The sequence below is a fragment of the Strigops habroptila genome, chromosome 6 (genome assembly GCF_004027225.2).
Source record: "Strigops habroptila isolate Jane chromosome 6, bStrHab1.2.pri, whole genome shotgun sequence".
In the NCBI taxonomy this organism is placed as follows: Eukaryota; Metazoa; Chordata; class Aves; order Psittaciformes; family Psittacidae; genus Strigops; species Strigops habroptila.
Genome location: NC_044282.2, coordinates 36,869,373 through 36,891,942, shown reverse-complemented (window position 1 = coordinate 36,891,942; position 22,570 = coordinate 36,869,373). Strand labels below are relative to the sequence as shown.

At 40.0% G+C, this 22,570-nt stretch overlaps 1 protein-coding gene across 2 annotated transcripts in view; it reads left to right on the top strand.

Moving 5' to 3' along the window:
* Positions 1–22,570, top strand: part of PRIM2 (DNA primase subunit 2) — a 120,879-nt gene that overhangs the window by 19,544 nt on the left and 78,765 nt on the right. For both annotated transcript variants that reach the window (XM_030490552.1, XM_030490554.1), the window contains 2 exons: positions 2,690–2,785; positions 3,622–3,759. In XM_030490552.1, the coding sequence (XP_030346412.1) occupies positions 2,690–2,785; positions 3,622–3,759 (234 nt within the window). The remainder of the gene's footprint in view (positions 1–2,689; positions 2,786–3,621; positions 3,760–22,570) is intronic.

Sequence of the window (22,570 nt, the reverse complement as noted above, 5' to 3'; positions counted from 1 at the left end):
GCAACAGTGCTAAATTTTTTGCTAGTGGGATTCAAGAAAATCTAAAATCACTGTGACTTTACGTCTGTACAAGATTGGTATGGTCAAATTACTACTGAAGAAGGTTCTAGGCAGGTTGTGAAGTTTGGAGTCAGTATAATTATTTTATATGCATATTAAGAGGTAAAGACACCTTGAAATTAAATGTAATACTGAATGAAATGATTTTGTGGATGAAAATGAGCTAATTGGTTTTTGAAAAACAAAGGAATCCTTGCTTTTCCCCCTTCTCATTCTCCCCCAACATTGCAAGCTTTTTCTGTAAAGCAGTGACTGGATTGTTTTAATGCCTGTCTGTAAAAAAAAGAATGCTTGGCTTGGTTTCATGTTTTATTTAGTGAGATATCCTAGAAGAAATAATGCAATTGTAACCACTGTAGCTATGCAATATGTTTCACTGTTTTTATTTGAAGACAGTTTCATCGATGGTAGGCTGGGCTTTTACAAGCAATTTCAACTGGAAAAGCATTAAACCTGTTACATTTGAAAAATGGAAGTCACTATTCTAGAATTAAAATGAAAACTTTGGTGTGTACTAGGTGAAAGGCAAGCTTGCAGGCTCATATGGTGACTTAGATTTATAGTTATTTAAACAAGAAATATATCATCTGGAAGGAGTAGCAGGGTTTTGGTAGCCCTGTGTGAAATTTGTATATGGTTTCTGCATGTCATGTTTGAAAAGCGGGAATCTTTCAAAGACTAACAAGGATGAGATCGTTAGTGGGAGTATTTTATAGATAGTGTTTTCTCAAATTATTTACACAAACACATTTAACTGTTTTGATACAGCTACTTCGTTAAAAATCTTCACCATACAGCCAGTTTTTCTCTGAGCATTAGATTTTCACATGTGGAAATAATGCTACTGTGTATTTCCCCTGACTTCAAAGTTACATTCTTCTGCCTTGCTGGCAGCTTTCTTACTGTTCTTTAAAGCTGATTTTCCTGAGAGTACTGCAGTTGCATCTAGATCAAGATCAAGATGCAGACAGGGTAACCATAAGCCTTCTAAACATCCCTGCCTTGGCCATTTCATATGCATCCATCAAATCACTTTCATAGAGAGGATTTGCTGAACTACTCCTCCTCTAAGTTTGAAGTGAAGGAGTCCTTCCTACGACTTCCAAGAAAAGTGGGACTTCGTTTTGTTTCATTTTCTCAGTCTTTCAATTGAGAAGAAGGATAAAAGTTTTAAATGCCTGTTTAACCACATAGAAGTGTTGGTCAACAAATTAGGTATTCTGTTCCATTCAGAAAAGAAACTGAACTGTTTATGCACATCCCTTTCCATGCAGATGAATGATGCTGAGTGTCTGTTTTATCCTGTGTTTGGAGTCTGGGTGGGTATCTAGTGCATGTGATTGCCTCAGCTTGGTTCCTGATGAGTCTCTAAAAGCTTGTCTTGGCTGCAGCCTTGTATCACCCCTCCATAGTTATTGGAGCACCGTCACACAGTGTGTTACGCTTTGGTGACATCTGTGTCCATCTATATTTTGGGAAGGTATTCTGTGTTTCTTAACGCAGAATAATACCTTCTTAATCCCTTTCAGTCAGAGACTACTTCCATTGTATTTTATCAAGAACATATTGTGCAAATATTTAAGACTGTTGTTGCATGTAATTATGTTACTAAGTATCACTGCTGGGTTACCAGCCTGTATGATCTGTTTTATCAAAGTAGATTACTTAGGTTTTTTTTTTTAATTTTATTTTATTACTTTTTTGAGACTTTAAAGCTTGAGCTTAGGCAGAGCAAATTGATTGCAAATGTTGTTGTTGTTATTTTCCATTGTATAAAACCCTGAAATGATTTATTGCCTAGTAAACTCATTACAATGTACTAATTTTGTGTGGCTTTTCTGCTGTATTTGGTGCCCTATTAAGTAGTAAAAAAGCATAACATATATAGTTATGTATGTGCAGTATTTTAAGTTTTTATATTATGATATAATATAAATACATATTATATATAAATATATAATGTGATTACCTGTGATTTTTCAAGCTAGAAATTTTGGTTTAAATAGTTCAAGTTGTTAAATTGGAGCACTGCTGCTTAACTTGCCCGTTTCAAGAACTGGAAAAACGCTCACGTTTATAGAACAAGATGAATACCATAGATGACATGTTGTGGTTTTTTGGTCGGGGTTTTTTTTTTTTTTGTTTTGTTTTGGTTTTTTTTTAAAGTCTGGATTTAAAAATGAGCTGAAACTGATGTTTTTGTCAAAAATCTGACAAAGTTGTTTAAGTCCTTACTGACTGCCATCAAGTCATCATGCTTTATTTTAATGCATACAGTAAATCTAGATGTGAGCAGAATTTATCACAAGTTTTATTTTGTGGCTTTTAAAAGGCTGACTTTTAAAAAAATATGGTTTTGTGTTGATGCTTAAAATTATTATATTTTAATATCTGCACTATGGCTTCAGAAGGAAGGTTATTTAACACTATTGATCATTAGTGTTTTGCTGGTTTCTGCTTAATTAATTATTAGTGATCACTCACTGAATATGTAATTCTTTTTCCCTTGTCAACTAAAAGGATGGTATATTCACAGATTAGGTAATCTTTTAGCTTGTGTTAATGAAAAAAAAAAAAAAGCCTTATTCTGAAGTATTTCATCAGTTTTAAAACAAGCTCTTAATTTTAGATTAGTGAAGATGTGAAAAATGAATTGGCAAATGAGCTGCTTACATCAACTCCTGGCTTCACTATGACCAAAGTAAAAGAACAAATGTTCTATAAGGTAAGTATAAACTCCTAAATTCCACAGATTTGCATTCATTATTTTTCAGTTAAACTTGGAGTTACTAAATTTACATAATACTATTGCTAACAGTTAATGTCTCAACTGAGGCTAATAAGAGTTTCTTTTCTTCATGTCAGTATAAGGGTAGAGGGAGGGACTGGGAGCTTTGAACTACCATTACTGTCTTCTGTCCTCTTCTGCCATCACTTGTCTTTCACAACAAAAATGGTGTTAAGTTTTAATGTTTCTTGGACAATTGACTTAACTTGCCTGGCTGACAGACCATTCAGTTTGGAGGCATTCTCAAACATCTGTTGCTGAAACTAGGTTTGGTCTGCTTGTATTAGTCTGAAGGTTTTTTTTGCAAGAGAGCAAAGGGAGAGGAAATAACTGTCTAATGGAAACCCCTGATTCTTCTTTGGAGTGAAGTTGGTTGGGTTCCAGATCTACTTCCAAGATATGTAGCTTTACATGAGTAAAATATTTCAAGATGCCTGAAAAAGAAGGCCACCAGAAGGCCATTTTCAAATATCAAATCAGTAAATGATGCAAAGCTACATAATTGGGCTAATAATCATAGACACAAGCTTTAAAGTAGCTTATTTTGCCTAGCTGCATGACTTTCTGCAAGTAAACAATTTTTCTGCCAAAATAATGATCAGCTATTCCAAAGTCAACACTTAATTTCAAACTCTTTGCATTTTGCCTGGATGGAGTGCCAAAAGACAGAGAATGACTTAAAGCTGTACTGCTCCACCTTAAATCTTAGGGTTGTAAACGCTGTTACTGCATTATTTTGCTATTCTACAATGTGGGGTTTTCTTCTTTCTTAGGTTGGACTTGTAGATGCTGTGGATCTGTTTAGAGCCAGAAGAGTGTTTATTAAAGACGGCTTCGCATATGTGCCGCTTAAGGATATCGATGCAATTGTTTTAAATAACTATAGAACAAAGCTATCTAAAGCACTGGCGGTAAGTCTGATACTGATTTTTACAACTTTTGTTGCATTGTTTAGTGACACTGTTGGACAGAGACCTTTCTGATTTTTAAATTTATTTGCTTCCATCTGAAGAATGCCAGAAACCCTGTCAAAACTGCTGGCAACAATTGAAAATTTTGTTATGAGCTGGAGGTTCGTTGCTTTTAAACGGAATTTAGCATGTGATGTGCATGGTAAATAAATTTCTCCTAGAGGATTTTGAAATTGTTTCTCACATAGAGAGTAACATGGCTTTTCACTCAAAATGTTAGCCCCATACACGCAACTGTGTTTTCTCTTTGTACCAGTATTTTCTCACACAACATTTTGCAACATTTGTTTTGTTAAAATAAGCGAAATACTGGTTTGTGGTTGGTTTGGTTTTGGTTTTTTATTTTTTCTTTTCTTAGAACTAAAATGAGGATAAGTCAGAACATGTCAGGGAAAAATGACAGCATTCATTGTAGGAATGCTTCAGGTATCAAATCCAGTTAGGACACTTACAGTAAATACTGTATGTAAATGTTCTGTTAGTAATTTGGTGATGAATTTAGGAAATACTAATTTTACAATATGAGACTCTTCACAGGGTTTAAAAGTTGGTGATCATGTAGCATGCACAGAACTTTAGTCCTAAAAAATACGGCATGGAGTAATATGAAGGTAGTTCAGGTTGCTTTCAAAAAATGCTTTTAAAGCCTTAGACTGCCATGCCACCTTAATATCAAGGTTGACCATGAGCGCTTAGTAAACAAACACTCTGAAGTAAAAAGGCGTTCCTTTAAGAAGCTGCTAGTATGCTAATTTTATATTTCTTTAATTTTGAATATAACTGGAGTCTATAAAATTATTTAGTGTGCAGTGAAAAGTCATGATACGCTTATGTGAACATTTCCATTAGTACTCTTTAATACAACTGCAACTAGAGACATCTTATTTCATCTGATGCATAATGTTATTGCTGAAATCTGATAATACTTGTGTAGGATTTTAAAGCAATGAATGTATTCTATAGAAATGTCTCTCAGGATGCAGGTTATCTGCATCTATTTAAAATACTTTTGGGAAGCTTCTGGAATTTACCTGTTGTGTGAGTATTTGTTGTAGAGTTTAAGCTGAGAAGTGTGAAAAACACAAGGAACTGTGATGAGTTGGCTATCTGACTTTTCAGTTGGAGGAAAAATCTGCAGCTTTTTTTACAAACTCATACTATTTTATGATTTTGTTTCAGCCATATTACTTTGTTAAGCCGATAGCTGCTTTATAGTGAAGGAGTGCTTTATGTTACCCTCTGTAATCAATCAGGGCTTAGAAATTTTAACTCTCTTGCGAGTGTGGAAAACTATCTTCTACAGAACTGCTGTGTTTAAGTTATTGCAGTATTTCAGGTTTGCATTAGTTATTTAGTTTTAACACATAGATTTTGCTAATGAAAGTTTGCCATATTTTCAGAGTAAGGAATAAAAGATTAGTGGTTTCTGTCCTATTTCAAAGCTCCTGCTTCAGGTTGTGATGACTTGATTTACTAATTTACAAACTAATTTAGTTTGAGAAACCACATTTAATAAGCTGTTTCAGCTAATTCTAGCCAGCACCGTGCACTGCTGGGAGATGCTAGGAATATTATTGAGTCTTTTGGAAACAAAGGCTAAAAATCAGAGGTCAATCTAATGTTCTTATGTTACACCAAACAGGCGTAACTGGACTTGAAGGCCTAACTTGGTAGCTGGATAATTGGTGTAGTTTTCGCTGGAACAGAACTATAATCATCAATTACTGTGTCATGGTTTGAGCCCAGCCGGTAACTCGGAACCACGCAGCCGCTCGCTCACTCCCCCCACTTCTTCCTTCCCCCGCTCCTGGAGGGATGGGGAGGAGAATGGGAAGAATGTAACTCCCACGGGTTGAGATAAGAGCAGTCCCGCAACTAAGGTATAATACAAACCACTACTGCTACCACCGATGATAATAATGATTAGTGAAATAACAAGGGGAGAGGATACAATTGCTCACCACCCGCCGACCGATACCCAGCCCGACCCGAGCAGTGGTCTGGGCCTTCCAGGTAACTCCCCCCGGTTCATGTACTGGGCATGACATGCTATGGTATGGACTATCCCTTTGGCTAGTTTGGGTCAGGTGTCCTGTCTCTGCTTCCTCCCAGCTTCCCCTCCTCCCTGGCAAAGCATGAGACTGAGAAAGTCCTTGGTTGGAATAAACATTACTTAGCAACAACTAAAAACATCAGTGTTATCAGCGTTGTTCCCAGGCTGAAAGTTAAAAAACACAGCACTGCACCAGCTACTAAGAAGGAGAAAAATGACTGCTACAGCTGAACCCAGGACAGTATCCGCCCCTTATTCCATACCATTCACGTCATGCTCAGATCCCACATCTCTCAGCACACCATCGCCCCTGTCCCATATATACACATATATATACACCCACACCCACACACAGAGAAAGATATCATTCCCTAGTCCATGGACCAATCCCTGTAAAATTGCTGAACTCATCCAGTCCATGATGTCAGGCTCCATCTCTTGTAATAGTCTTTCAGGGCAGGAGGGACGGTATGTAGTGCTGGATTGTTGCCTGCTGATGATACCGCCAAACTCGTCTGGTCACTGCTGAGCTCGTCTGGTTTCCTCAAAATTCATTCTTTGTTGAGGTGATGATCAGAGGGAAGTCAGGGTCAGTTGCTGGCGACCTGAAGATATCTAGCTGGTGGGCTATAAAAGTGTTATAGAGCAGGCAGCAGCGTACAATTGAGTTCATTGGCTGTTTTCCCCCAAAATCAAATCCCCTTGAGGTACACATCGGACTTCCCCATCTTCCCGCATTACCCACCAAGTATATCCAGGTCCCTGAGCAAAAGCAACCCCACGAGTGGGTTTGCCTTTACCTGAAGCAGGAATAACCCAGACTGTCTTCCCCAACAAATTCTTTATGTGCACCACAGGAACTTTATCCCCCTCTACAGTACGTAAAAGTTCTGATTGGGCTGGGCCAGCCCTGTTGGCAGATCCCCTAGTGTTGACCAACCAGGTGGCTTTTGGTAAATGTGTATCCCAGTGTTTGAAAGTCCCACCACCCATTGCTCTCAGTGTAGTTTTTAACAGCCCATTGTACCATTCGATTTTCCCAGAGGCTGGTGCATGGTAGGGGATGTGATATACCCACTCAATGCCATGCTCTTTGGCCCAAGTGTCTATGAGGTTGTTCCGGAAATGAGTCCCATTGTCTGACTCAATTCTCTCTGGGGTGCCGTGTCGCCACAAGACTTGTTTCTCAAGGCCCAGGATAGTGTTCCGGGCAGTGGCGTGGGACACAGCGTATGTTTCCAGCCAGCCGGTGGTTGCTTCCACCATGGTAAGCACATAGCGCTTGCCTTGGCGGGTTGGTGGGAGTGTGATATAGTCAATCTGCCAGGCCTCCCCATACTTGTACTTCAGCCATCGTCCTCCATACCAGAGAGGCTTTAACCGCTTGGCTTGCTTAATTGCAGCACATGTTTCACATTCGTGAATAACCTGGGCAATAGTGTCCATCGTTAAGTCCACCCCTCGATCACAAGCCCATCTATATGTTGCATCTCTGCCTTGATGGCCTGAGGTGTCATGGGCCCACCGGGCTAAAAATAATTCAGCCTTATGTTGCCAATCCAAGTCTATCTGAGCCACTTTAATCTTAGCAGCTTTATCCACTTGCTGGTTATTCTGGTGTTCCTCAGTGGCCCGACTCTTGGGTACATGAGCATCTACGTGGCGTACCTTCACCACCAGGTTCTGCACCCGAGCAGCGATATCTTGCCACAGTGCAGCAGCCCAGATGGGTTTACTTCTGCGTTGCCAGTTGCTCTGCTTCCATTGCTGCAACCACCCCCACAGGGCATTTGCCACCACCCATGAGTCAGTGTAGAGATAAAGTACTGGCCACTTTTCTCGTTCAGCAATGTCCAAGGCCAGCTGGATGGCTTTCACCTCTGCAAACTGACTCGATTCAACCTCTCCTTCAGCAGTTTCTGCAACTTGTCGCAGGGGACTCCACACAGCTGCCTTCCATCTCCGATGCTTTCCCACAATACAGCAGGACCCATCAGTAAACAAGGCATATTGCTTTTCACTCTCTGACAGTTCATTATATGGTGGGGCCTCTTCAGCACGCGTCACCTCCTCTTCTGGTGACATCCCAAAATCTTTGCCCTCTGGCCAGTCCATGATGACTTCTAGAATTCCTGGACGACTGGGATTTCCTATTCGAGGTCGTTGTGTAATTAGTGCGGCCCACTTACTCCATGTAGCATCCGTTGCATGATGTGTAGAGGAGACCCTGCCTTTGAACATCCAGCCCCGCACAGGCAACCGGGGTGCCAGGAGGAGCTGCGCTTCAGTTCCAGTCACTTCTGAGGCAGCTCGAACCCCTTCATAGGCTGCCAGTATCTCCTTTTCAGTGGGAGTGTAGCTGGCCTCGGATCCTTTATATCCCCGACTCCAAAAGCCAAGGGGTCGACCTCGAGTCTCCCCTGGAGCTTTCTGCCAGAGGCTCCAGGTAGGACCATTCTCCCTGGCTGCGGTATAGAGCACATTTTTCACATCTGGCCCGGCCCGGACTGGTCCAAGGGCTACTGCATGGACTATTTCTCGTTTAATTTGTTCAAAGGCTTGTTGTTGCTCAGGGCCCCATTTGAAATCATTCTTCTTCCGGGTCACGTGGTGGAGAGGGCTTACAATCAGACTGTAATTTGGGATGTGCATTCTCCAGAACCCCACAACACCTAAGAAAGCTTGTGTTTCTTTCTTGTTAGTTGGTGGAGACATTGCTGTTATCTTGTTGATCACGTCTGTGGCGATCTGGCGGCGTCCATCTTGCCATTTTATTCCCAAAAATTGAATCTCCTGTGCAGGTCCCTTGACCTTATTCCGTTTTATGGCAAAACCGGCCTTCAGCAGGATTTGGATTATCTTCCTCCCTTTCTGAAAAACTTCTTCCGCTGTATCACCCCACACGATGATGTCATCAATGTATTGCAGGTGTTCTGGAGCTTGCCCCTGTTCCAGTGCAGTCTGGATCAATCCATGGCAGATGGTAGGGCTGTGTTTCCACCCCTGGGGCAGTCGGTTCCAAGTGTACTGGACGCCCCTCCAAGTGAAAGCAAACTGTGGCCTGCATTCTGCTGCCAAAGGGATTGAGAAAAATGCATTGGCAATGTCAATTGTGGCATACCACTTGGCTGCCTTTGACTCCAGTTCATATTGAAGTTCTAGCATGTCCGGTACGGCAGCACTCAATGGTGGTGTAACTTTGTTCAGGCCACGATAGTCTATTGTATTACAAGTCATTACCATGAAGTACAGTGAAACAAGAACCTTAGCCCAGGCCCCCCAGCCGATAAACACTAAAACAGCAAATAGTGGCTGTAAGTAAGGCACAACATGCTGAAACTCTGAGATCAAGCGCAACAAGTCTGAGAGCCAAATAATCACCATTGTGACGAGTAGTAACAATGAATGCTTATCACAAATATGATTAGACACACTCTGGTCAGATCTGTCGTTATCTCAACCCTTCGTGCCCCACGTTGGGCGCCAAAAAGAACTGTCGTGGTTTGAGCCCAGCCGGTAACTCAGAACCACACAGCTGCTCGCTCACTCCCCCCGCCTTCTTCCTTCCCCCGCTCCCGGAGGGATGGGGAGGAGAATGGGAAGAATGTAACTCCCACGGGTTGAGATAAGAGCAGTCCCGCAACTAAGGTATAATACAAAACCACTACTGCTACCACCAATGATAATAACGATTAGTGAAATAACAAGGGGAGAGGATACAATTGCTCACCACCCGCCGACCGATACCCAGCCTGACCCAAGCAGTGATCTGGGCCTTCCGGGTAACCCTCCCCGGTTTATATACTGGGCATGACGTGCTGTGGTATGGAATACCCCTTTGGCTAGTTTGGGTTAGGTGTCCTGTCTGTGTTTCCTCCCGGCTTCCCCTCCTCCCTGGCAAAGCATGAGACTGAGAAAGTCCTTGGTTGGAATAAACATTACTTAGCAACAACTAAAAACATCAGTGTTATCAGCGTTGTTCCCAGGCTGAAAGTTAAAAAACACAGCACTGCACCAGCTACTAAGAAGGAGAAAAATGACTGCTACAGCTGAACCCAGGACATACTGTCAGTCAATTACTGAAATTTCTATGAAACTGTAAGAAAACACTTTTTTCTTTTTTTTTTTTGAGAAAGGATTGTATGTAAGAAATATTTTTAAAATGTAGTGATGATAACCATTGCTGTTCCACAACATAGAAATTAGGAGGATTATCTTTAATCTTTTCCTCAGCCTTATCTGAAGAGGCATATTTCTAATGGTAGTTATAACACAGTGGCACATTTCCAGTATTGTTTGTGAAAAGTATTTGTTGAAATACTATTTGCTCTAGGCCCAAGTTCTGCAAGTACAGCTGGTTTAGAAGTGCTTGGTAATGCTTTTGCAGCACATGGATGTTTGTATGTGCCTGCTGCAAAGGAAAAATCAACTAAGAGAAATGTGCTGAATTTCAGGCACTGTGGTAGTATAGAGGTCTTCATGACTTTGCACAGAAGTTGTGCATCATGGCCAGATTTAATTAAGAAATAATAGACCCTTCTTATTTAATTTGTCTCTTAATTAATGTATTTGACAACATTACCACTGTGGTAAGCATTACTTATGTGTGCTTTGGGGAGTATGTTTAGTGTTTTTGCAGCATCTGGCTATTTACGCTTTGTTCTCAGCACTTTCTGATGACCAATCCTTGTTTTATTAGAATTTGAGAATTAAAGATCTTAAGGGTGTGATAAACCAAATTAGGCTTAAATACTGTTTCTGAATAAGGGGGTTGTACCTTCATAGGGTCATAAAGTTAGGCTAAATACTTGTATCTTCTGTGGGGTATTTTGACTTTGGCCAATATTTCTGGCTTTGGCAGTCTCTTACAAGCTTCTAAGGGGCAAAATACTTTGAATATAGATAGTGGAAAGATGGTCTTTCAGGTATGTAGTTTTGAGGAAACTTTTTTATGGCTCTCGTTAGCAGTTCAATTCTTCAACATTAAAGCAGCTTAGTTTTCCATTGTAGATTGGTTGTGTGGTGTTAGTTGTACTGTGATGCATGTTTTGCCTTTGGGACGTTGTTTGGTGCTATTCCAAGCAATCACACACACAGGTTTTTAGAAGGAGTTATCCCTACTCAGGAATGATTTTATGATTAAGGCCTGCCATGTCTTTTTCAAGGCCTTCTGAAGCTGTTACACTTCACGGGAGGGTGCTAAAGCTACTCTTCCTAGTTCTCCAAAGCACAGAAAAATTTGGGTGGTTGCCTTGCCTTGTTAGATTACTCACTACATTGCAGGCTCATGTTGTCACCATCCTGCATGTTAGAAGGTGATTCTAACTGTACTATAAAGGAGGAATATAACGAGAGTGAATTGATGTGTTGATACTGAGCTTTCAGAGAACAATAAATAATTCATAGTGCTGACTTCTGGTTTTAAAAGAAGTTTTATGTTGACACTGACACAAATTCATTTTAGTCAGAGTTATGCTTTAATCACTTACTAGTCAACAAAGCAGTCATATGTTTTGTTTCATCCTTTAAAAATAAGTTTGACATCTCGACTGGCAATTCCTTGAGGCTCAATAATAGGGGGAGTTCATACTAGTCAAGCCTTCTTGACAATCGCAAATGCAACTGAAGAAGTTCATTTTATGTGCAAAATCAATACTGCAAGGACTTTCTTACTTTGATAGTACTCAACCCTGAGATTACTTACCATTTGATAGTAAATAATTTCCTTTGTGCCATTAATGATGATTAAACTGTAGAAAGCTTAAACATTTTCTGTACTTCATGTAAGTTGTAATATTAGTTCTACAATTGTTTTATAACTTAAAGCAAACTTATACTAATTCAAATTGCATTATATTTTATTCATGAGGATTTCACTGTGTTTACGCTAATACCCAAACATTTCTGCAGTAATGCTGTGCTGCATTTTGGTAATTTCAGTTGTAGTCATGTAGTGAATTTAGGTTGTGAAATTATTGGCAGTATTGGATTGCCTTTTTTCCGAGGATAATTGTTTTAATTTCTGATTTCTTGAAATCGGAAGATTAGGCTTAGTGTCATGGTTCAGTCGTGGAGGCCTGTATCAAAGCTGTGTTGTATTTGGTAAGGCATGAAGCAGGATTGCTCTGGAGAAATCGTAAGTGGGATAGAAAGGGAAGAGGATGGAAGAGGCTGCTGAATCATTGTCTGGGACTGGCCTTTATCAGCAGTGTCCTCAAATAACTGAGAAAATGACTTAATATTACATTGGTAGTTGTCTGACTTGTTTGAAGAGGAGTTCTGCCCTGTGGGGGTAACTACTAAATACTGAAAAACCTGCCTCTGGCCTGCCTCCATTAGTATTTGAATCAACTAAATTGAATCATTGCATCAATCTTATCTTAACAAAATTTACAGTTCAGAACATATCGTGTTCTTAAGTTTTAGTGCTTGTTGAACGTTACATTTTAAAGCTATAAGCAAATGCTTGAGAATTTGTAAATGTTCCTGTGTAGCATTAGTGCTTTTATTGTGGGTTTGAAGAGTTTATTTTACAAAGACTTGTAATTATGGATGATAGCATAACTGAATTTCCCATTCATAGTCCAATGGTGGTTTTTCAGTAGATTTGTCATACTTGCGTATGTCCAGCCCCTTTTTCTGCCATATTGAGCCTAGCAATTGAACTAATAATTTGGTTGGTCTTTGAATTATAACTCCACTGTAAAAAGTTGATTTTGTGAAAATCATAGAATCATAGAATGGTTAGGGTTGGAAAGGACCTTAAGATCATCTAGTTCCAACCCACCTGCCATGGGCAGGGACACCTCGCACTAAACCATGTGGCCCAAGGCGCTGTCCGGCCTGGCCTTGAACACCACCAGGATGGAGCATTCACAATTTCCTTGCGCAGCCTGTTCCACCGCCTCACCACCCTCACAGTAAAGAACTTCTTCCTTATATCTAACCTGAACTTCTCCTGTTTAAATTTGAACCCATTACCCCTTGTCCTATCACTACAGTCCCTGATGAAGAGTCCCTCCCCAGCATCCTTGTAAGCCCCCTTCACATACTGGAAGGCTGCTATGAGGTCTGCATGCAGCCTTCTCTTCTCCAGGCTGAACAGCCCCAACTTTCTCAGCCTGTCTTCATACAGGAGGTGCTCCAGCCCCCGTATCATCCTCGTGGCCCTCCTCTGGACTTGCTCCAACAGCTCCACGTCCTCTTCATGTTGAAGACGCCAGAACTGTACACAGTACTCCAAGTGGGTTCTCACAAGAGCAGAGTAAAGGGCCAGAGTATTATAGCAGAGCATCATATAGAATTTTAACAGTCTGCAAATTGAAATATTAACTGAACTGAACACAAACTGATACTATAAGAAATCAAAATTCCAATGTTAATGGGTACAATCTTGATAGCATGTGTTTCTTCTGAATTGAATGCCTACACTTTTTTACTTTGCAGTATGATCTTGTGTAATCTGATAAAATGTTTACAAATCAAATTGTTGGGTTTTGAGGACTTAGCAGAAAAAGAAGACTTCACTGCTGTTTTTTGATTTTTGTGTGGGTTTTTTTTTTTTTCTTTTGTTTTGTTTATTCCTTTCCTTATTTGGGATGTAATCTTCAAAATTGTTAGAAATGTGGATCAAGTAAGTAGCTTCTAGCTTTACTGATATTTGTTATGATTTGTCTTTTAAAATGAAATATTAGGCAGATATGCTGTTTCAGTTGATTTATGCTGGATTTTCAAAGAACCTGCTAATTTGGGAAAAGGATCAGTATACATAGCATTATCTGCAAAACATTTTCTTCCTAAAACACCTACATTTTCAAGCAGTGAAGCAGAAGGCTTTGTGTAGTGGCATTAATATTGAGAAAGTATGATTGATTATGGTCTTTTCACTTGAAATTCGTTTCAGGTGTTGTGTTCCCAGTGTTAAAGTAATTCACTGTAACATAAATGGATGATTTTTATAATATGCTCGTACAAGGTTAGTGAGGTAATAACTTTGGCAGTGCAGGGTAAAATGTGATTACAGTGGCTTTGTCCTCTGAGTCTCTCATGAAAGTTTGCTGCGAGAGTGTTGCAGAGAAGCAGCTGGTGTTCATTTCTGAGTAGTGTTGTATGGTAAGGTCATTGTCTAAGGCACAGGTCTGCTGAAGAAAATGGTGATACTTTGAGTGGGAGAGGTGGAATCAAGGGAAGTGACTTTGGGTCTGTGTTTGTGCCAAAGAGAACTCAGACCTGTATGCAGAATGGTTACCTGTGAGACAGGGAAACCCGCTGGACCTTCTTTTTGCCACGGCCTCTCAGTTTTTCCATTGTTGGCTGTTTTCTTAAAGCAGTCCTTCAGTGTTTTATCTCCTCCACTAATTGAAGTACATGTGTTTCCTTTAGAGACTGCGTAGATTGCTAGCATGAAGTAATAAGTAATATTAGGAGGTTAAATGAAATTTGACTGTATTCAGTATTTTTCTAGTCCTTCTATCTGCTTCTTGCATGTACTAAAAAGTGCAAGATTTTAAGTACTAAATTTGCAGCATAAACAATTGCTGTGGTCTCTGCATGGTCCTGTCTGGTTTCATTTATATGGAAATACTTCCACCTTTAAATCAATATAGGTGTTTCATGATAATAAAACTAATGAAGCAAGATGTACATAATTTGAAGCATGTGGAAGGCTTACTTAACTGTTGAGATGTTCCTCAAATTTCAGAAAAACTATTGGAATAGAATGTATAAAAAATACAGCTTTATTTCTATGTTCTGTGATAGATGGAAATGCATCAGTTAATATAATATCAGTCTAATGTCACATGACAACATGTTTATTAACATGTGGGTAACTAATTTGAGAATGAGGCAAGTAAGAAAAAACTGTAATGGCATAGGTGGTTGGTAAGTAAACAGAAGTCTCAGGATGACACTGTTAGAAATCAGAGTTTTCTTCTGATTATATTCTTAGAAATTAGAGTTTTCTCTTGATTATATATTCCTATGGCCTTCGGTGACCCATAGGCAGTTGTTATGTGATAGCTGTAGATATCTGGAGTTGGTTTACACCTGAGTTAATGACAGATTATTTCATCAGCTGCATTCTGGCTTTTTCTTGGAGAAAACTAGGTAAGTTTCTGGAAGCTAACTAATAAGCAGTCTAGTTGATGTTTACTTTGGCCACCAATGGAGCAGGATTGGAGTGACACAGGGAGCCATACAAACTGCCTGTGAAGCTATATCTAGGGTATTTCTCAGCCTTCCGCTGTTTCACTGTGGAATGAGACTGATTTGTGTGTGCAGTTGTTACATGACTGAAGTTTCCCCAAGAATCTCAGTCATGCTAGCTGAATCCATTTTGTGGTAGTGGGGACTTGGATTTCTCACCCATCTGTAGATTAACAGAGGTTCGTTATTGAGATCCAAGTTTCAACCGCTTACTGGTTTTATTTGTGGTTCAAGAGATGCAATTTACCTACCACTGCTATGTACAGTAAATCATAAACTTACCTTGAAATTAAGATATTGAATCTTGCCTACAATGTTGTAGGATTCTGTAAAGGAGCATAAATCTTATTGTGCTTTGTCTAAACCAGTTCTTTCAAGCGATGTAGCTGCTTTTAGAACACAACAGTTATTCACTGGGCTTAATAAATGGATTCTTAAATTCATGATTGTTGAAAAGCAGTATTGCTGCCTCACTGACACTTTTGAACAAACATGGTCTAATCCTGAGAGTTATGTTTTTATAACATTTCAAAAGAGTGTGCCACTTTTGTCTGAACTTTCAAATTTTTCACGTCTTAAACTTTGCATGTATCTATGCTAAATTTGCAGTTCCCATAGAATATAAATAATACGTTTATTGCTTGCCTCATTGTCCAGTTGCTCTGGAAATTCATTTCATCACTGCTGTTAGATAAATTAAAATTTCTCCTATTTGAAAGCTTCGTGGTGTACATGCCCTTGCCCAGTTCTTAAAATTGGACTTTTTCTTGCTCCAGCTCATCCTTTCTGCTAATCGCAAGTGTTGTGTGTTGAAAGAAATGTAAGTTCCCCCCGATTTCTTCATTACTCTTTAGAGCGCCCACCTTGTATGTGCTTTGCTTCCTTGCTAAAAGCTGTTTTGGAAGTAAGGCGGAGAGGAACTTTGTGAAAAGTTATCAATGTAATACTAAGTAGCTGGGTGTGATGGAAAAATCACAAACAATGCAAGAATAAATGCACCTGCATTCACCATGGTGTTTTTTCATCATCTCCATTGTCTGTAACCCTTGCTTCTCATGATCTTTGGTTAGATGTTAAATTTTGGCTAACATATTGCACGCTTTTATAAACCTACTATACAGGTACCCAGAAAGTTGCACCTTGTTTATAAATAATAAATATTTTATAGCATATCAAACACAGATGCTTGTAGGGCTTGCTGTTGTGAGTAGTCACAATGGAATCAGTAGGTCTCGTGCCTTTTGAAAGCAATGTGTACAGCAGCATAAGATTAAACATTCAAGAAAGAACTGGAGTAATGCAAGTTGTTTTGAGACCTAAATTAAGTTGTAGTGTCTTAAGTTACGATTACAAGTTGAATTAAGAATTTAAATTAACAACAGAAAAAGGCTGTGACAAATCTGGAATGTAAAAGAGTAGGAAGAGGATATGTTTTAAAATGTTTAATGCAACAGGCAAAAAGAAATAGCTTGAATCACTAAAAATTGTGATGACTACCCTTCCAATTACGTGATTTTTTTTTATTTTTTTTTTCATTTCTCAGTGAAATGTGGAGAATTGCTGTTCTCCTGAGTAAAGTTTTATGATATCACATATGTGATGTTAACATGTTTTTCCCATTCCTGCTGAGGATAAAGATCTGCTGGGGAAGGACTAAGTCTTAAATCCTTTTTTTCAATCAGAAAGAGAAATGAGAAACAACTGCCAGTAGCTCAAAGTCAGATGTGAAATAAATTGGACAACTGATACTCGTATCAGATGACACTTGGTTAATTAACGTATAGAATCTTTATAGAGGTTGGAGCACTTCTTTAAGCAGCAAGTGTAAGAACAAAGTGTGTGCAAGTCTCATCTCAGACATGCCTTTGCCAAGATGTGTTTAAAAGAAATTCTGCTGTAAAACTAGTTTAAAAAAAAACAACCACCCCACATTAATTTTACTGATTAATTTTACAACTCAAGTAGTTTGAACTCTTTTAAGAAAAACTGTAGCAATATGTTTTTTGGACATACAGGATAGTTATTTTTTGAACTGTTTTAAATATAGATGCGGGGAGTATTTTTAGAAATGCTGGTCACTGTTGCTGTTGCAGCAGTTGTTTTCTGGGTGGTCTCATTGTATAACTTTCCATTTTACTGCAATTTCCCAAAGGGAATCTCATCTGTTAATGTATTCCTTCTGCAACTAATTGCTAATCTGCATTTTTATGTTAGAGAGGAAGTGGTAATATTTTGTGGTTCTTGTAAATGAAGATTATTTATTGGAATATTTTTTCCTGGTAACAGGAGAGCAAGGTGTGTGTCAGAGGCAGTAGAGTTGAGCAAAATTTTTACAATAAAAACACACCCTGGCATCTTATGAGCAGTCTGTACAGGCTGTCACTGAAATTGCTGGGGTTCTGTCTTCCTGAAATCTTGAAACATGGTTTAATTAGGCTGCAAATACAGAGCTAGGGTAGTTAAACTTGACTGTAGTAGGGTTGGGCCTGTTGGTGTACAACCTGGCCCACTCGCTTCCCAGCTGTGGCTTCATTTCGTACCTCTGGCTTGTGAAGAATCAGATCCTTATTTGAACAATGACTTGACTCCAGGAGATCATCAGGTGCCTCTGAAGTGCCTGTACCCTGCTGCCAGGTTCCTACTGGATCTTCACTTCCTTTTCTTGCAGAGGCCAGCAATTTACCTGCCTGAGGAAGCTACTGCTTTGTCCCTGAATATCTTTACTGCAGGGATACATTTAAAAATTGGGTAATCAGTGTCTTAGGCTCAACTGACAGCCCCTTCAGCTCTTTCTCTTGGGTACCAGACGCAGATTGTGAAAGCTGTGGGGGTTTTTGGGGTGGTTGGTTGTTTGGGGCTTCTTTTGGTTATACTTCCTGCTGGATTATATTGGGTTATTTTGTAGTTCACTCCTCATCATTTTTTGCTAAATTCCTGAATTTCTGACCTACAGGGAAATACTGAGCTACCAGTGCAAGCTACCTCTCACTAGGGAGCATACTTTCTAGTTAATTTTCCACTCCTTATTGAGGAGTGTAGCCTTGCATTTCCTCAAGAGGTGTACTGTATTGTATCTGTATATCCAGTTTTCTCATGGGATCTATTCAGCTTGAAGAAAGGTATGAATTGAAAGTTGGATGTGCAAACATTTCTGAGTGAGCTTTTCTTAAGAGAGGCCTTGTGCTGCTGTGTTCCACCTTTACAGGTCTCCCTTAATCTGTCAGTGTTTCAAGCCTGCCTAGACTTAGAAGCACGGGAGTCCTGAAAGATGATAGTAACTTCACGTGGAGCACTTTGACATTGCTATGAACTGAAATGTCTTTGTCTGAAGTGGCTTTCTTTTCTCTTGAGGTGTGTAAGGAGGAGGTAGTTTTGTAGCGATAATCTCTACATTAGTAGGCATGTCTGTGACTTTAGCTGGGCTGTTCTGTGTTATTCTTGTGGTTCTTCTATTACTGTGAAATAGAAGGCCAGGAGAGGTTTTCCATAGGTTCTACATGGGTTAGGTATGTTTGGTAATCTGTCAAGGTTGAGTATATATGTAAATGTTTTGTATTGGCTCATCCGTTTGATGGTGCCTCATCTGCCTGAGGGAGGGAGCACAAAAGTGTACTGCGGTACAGTAGTTTTGTAGTGAAAATGGATTTTTGAAAGACAACAATGGATTTATTCAGCGTCCAGGGTCACAGGGTCTGGAGAGTCTCCAGATATAAGTGAAGTTTTGTAAAAGCTTTTATGTGCTCTGTAGATTTTGAATGGATACTGATTTAGCTGTTCAGTGTCCTAGTTGTAGAAAGGCAGAAAGTAGGATGAAGTATCAGGAAAGAACAGACTGGCGAAGATACACAGCTTCAATTTACATGTTGCTTGTGAAAGATCTTTTTAGCTATATTTTTTTTCTGTATTTATGTAAATAAATCCATGTAAATACTAGGATCTTTCTGTTTGTAAGAATTGATGTTTAATTTAAATAATCTGTAGTCTTGAATAAATACCAGAAAGCAAAGGGTTTTTTTTTTATCATCTGTCATGAGTTAAGCGAAATGACATGGTTTATTAATGACTACAGCCTTTGTTTATATATGTACATATGAAAGAAATGGATTAAATTTGGATGTAGTGCTTAGAACTTACTAAGTAATAGAAAACCCTATGAGTTTTCCCTGTTATTTTCCTACTTATGCTGCCAAACTGAGGTGAAGGTTGCTGTGTTACCAGCTTTGTTAATCCCAAAGGATTTGTGGGTTGGTTTTGTTGTGTGGTTTTTTTTTTTTCCCCTCTATCCCTTTGATTTGTAGACAACAAAAATAAAAAATCTGGAAATCCCAACACTCCCCCACCCTCGCTTTAAACCTGAACTGTGAATCAGAAGAATCCTCTTCGGAGTACATGACAATGTTGAATTACTTCTTTAAAAAGTAGAAGAACCCCACCGGTTGTCCAAGTGAATGAATAAAACTATTAATTGATTCTTATTCCAAATAACAAGCTTTCAAAGTAATTTCTGGGGGAATTGAGTCTGCAGGCACTATTGTAGAATGCAAGTCATAGAATCATAGAATAGAATCATAGAATAGTAAAGGTTGGAAAGGACCTTAAGATCATCTAGTTCCAACCCACCTGCCATGGGCAGGGACACCTCGCACTAAACCATGTCACCCAAGACTCCGTCCAACCTGGCCTTGAACACCACCAGGATGGAGCATCCACAACTTCCTTGGGTAACCCATTCCAGTTCCTCACCACCCTCACAGTAAAGAACTTCTTCCTTATATCTAACCTGAACTTCCCCTGTTTAAATTTGAAGCCATTACCTCTTGTCCTCTCCAGCATTCTTGTAGGCCCCCTTCAGATACTGGAAGGCTGCTATGAAGTCTCCACACAGCCTTGTCTTCTCCAGGCTGAACAGCCCCAACTCTCTCAGCCTGTCTTCATACGGGAGGTGCTCCAGCCCTCTTATCATCCTCGTGGCCCTCCTCTGGACTTGCTCCAACAGCTCCATGTCCTTCTTATGTTGAGGACACCAGAACTGCACACAGAACTCCAAGTGGGGTCTCACGAGAGCAGAGTAGAGGGGCAGGATCACCTCCTTCGACCTGCTGGTCACGCTTCTTTTGATGCAGCCCAGGATACAGTTGGCTTTCTGGGCTGCAAGCGCACACTGCCGGCTCATGTTCAGTTTCTCATCAACCAACACCCCCAAGTCCTTCTCTGCAGGGCTGCTCTGAATCTCTTCTCCACCCAACCTGTAGCAGTGCCTGGGATTGCCCTGACCCAGGTGCAGGACCTTGCATTTGGCTTGGTTGAACTTCATGAGGTTGGCATTGTCTTAGCTGCCGGCTCCTGGGCAAGTCCTGGAGCTTGAGGCTCCCTCAGTGGCTCTCGCCACTCAGAACTGAGGCTTCTTGATGCTGTGTTTCCCCTCGCTCTGGTGTTAATGCGTCCCCTCTGGAACTGCTCACCTCGGCAGATTGCATTACACCTTTCAGTGACAGATACCAGTTTCTCAGTGAAAGCTGGTGATATCTCATGTTGCATGAAGGAAGAGGTAAAAGAAATGTAACAGAGGATGTAGGCTGAAGAGTAAGAGCCCATTATGCAGACAATGATCTGTGACCTTGGGGAATTTATTACAGTTCAAATATAATGGGTAATTCTTGAAGTCCACAGCCTAGTACTTGGCTCTTTAGGGAGCTGGGTTGTTTCAGGAGTGGATGTGGGGATATATCAATTCAGTTGATGCAATGAACAACATATCAGACAATGCCTGAGCATAAACCTGTGCTTTACTGCTGAGATATTAAAAAGTAGCTGTGGAGTAGTGAAGAATCAAAGTTCCTGCCCTGCCCTGTGCAGGGTGCTCTGCCAGCAGTGTTAGCACCTCTGTGTAGAAGCTATACGGGGGTCCTTGTGAGCACTTCTTTCAGGTGTAAGCCTTTCCATGCCTCAGGTATGAATACCATTATGAATAGTAGAAGGCTATGAGATATTTGCAAAAAAGAAATCCATTTTCTCTTAATATCTTTTTTTCATAACCTTTTTGCCTTTGTGGCAGTGTCTAGAAGCCACAGAGAAACCTCCCAGGAAAAGAAAAGAAGAAGCTTTTTTTTGTGTCTGTGTGTATTGTATGTGGTGGTGTGTATGTTTGTTTATTTTTTTAAAAGATGCGATTCACCACAGAAATTTACTACTTTGTATAGCAGATGATAGCATGGACTCCTCTAACAAGTGATTGCTTCAAGCTCAGGATTACTTCTTCAAGTTTTTCCCTTATGTTTTCTTGTGAATATTGGGTAGCACTGTTGAAATCTAAGTCATAATCACAAAGAACTTCCCTGGCTACTTATGTATGTTCCTTCAGCCACTTAATGGCATAGAAAAAGCAACCACAATGGGTTTGTGTATCTGAGTTAAATGATACAACTTGTATTTATGTGATCCTGTTTCTTAACTTTCAGTATAAGCATTACAGTTTGGATTAAGTGTAGTTCACATTTAAGCAAACAGTACCTTCAACATGAGCCAGCAGAACGCTCTGGCAGCAGAGGTCAACAGTATCTTGCGCTGTATCAACAGAAGTACAGTACATAGCTTTGAGGGAAGAGACCTCCTTTACTTGGCACTGATTAGACCACATCTAGAATATTAGGGGGGCTCCCAGTACAAGAAAAATGTTGGTGAACTGGGGCAAGTGTAGTAGAATTTTGTCCTCTACATTTTCTGCCTGTCTTTCTTGACAAAGCTGAGCCTACAGTTTACCAGATCTTCGGGTCTTCTCCAGAAGAGCTTTTTCTCCAGCAAGTTGGCCACCATACAGTTCCAATGCAAGGTTTTATCATAGGTACAGGACTTCTCAGTTGTGCTTGGTGAATTTCATGAGGTTCTGGTTAGCTCAGTCCTCCACCCTGTTTAGATCTCCCTGAATGGCAGCACCGCTCTTTCTCATGCATTGACTGCTTTCCCTAAACTGTTGTTTATGTGTTTATGAACCTGATCATGACGCATTTTGTCTCCTCTAGGTAATTGGTAAAGATATGAAACACCATAGCTCTTGGGATAGGCACTTGAGGAACTCCACATATAACTGGCCTTCAGGTAGCGTATAAAATATTACTGCTACCCTTGGAGCATGATGACTCTTTTTCATCAGCAGCTGCTGGTTTGTTTTCGTCTCAGTAAGAAAGGCCGTCAGACTCAGTAAAATGTTGCTTAAAATGCGGTTTACTGGAGATAATATATAAGAGAGAAGATAGTACTGAAGGCCAAGTTACACGTGCAGTATAGCACAGTCCAGGTTTGAGCCTACTCAGGTTCACTGTTCAGAGAATCCCTAACTCCATGCTGTATGATGATCTTCTGATTAGGATCACTACAATGATCCAACAACTTTTCACCCACTTAGTGGTCAACTTACCTGGACTATAAAGTTGCAGCTTAAATACAGGGATACTGTAGAATACTGTATCAAAAGCCTTGTTAAAAACAAGGCAG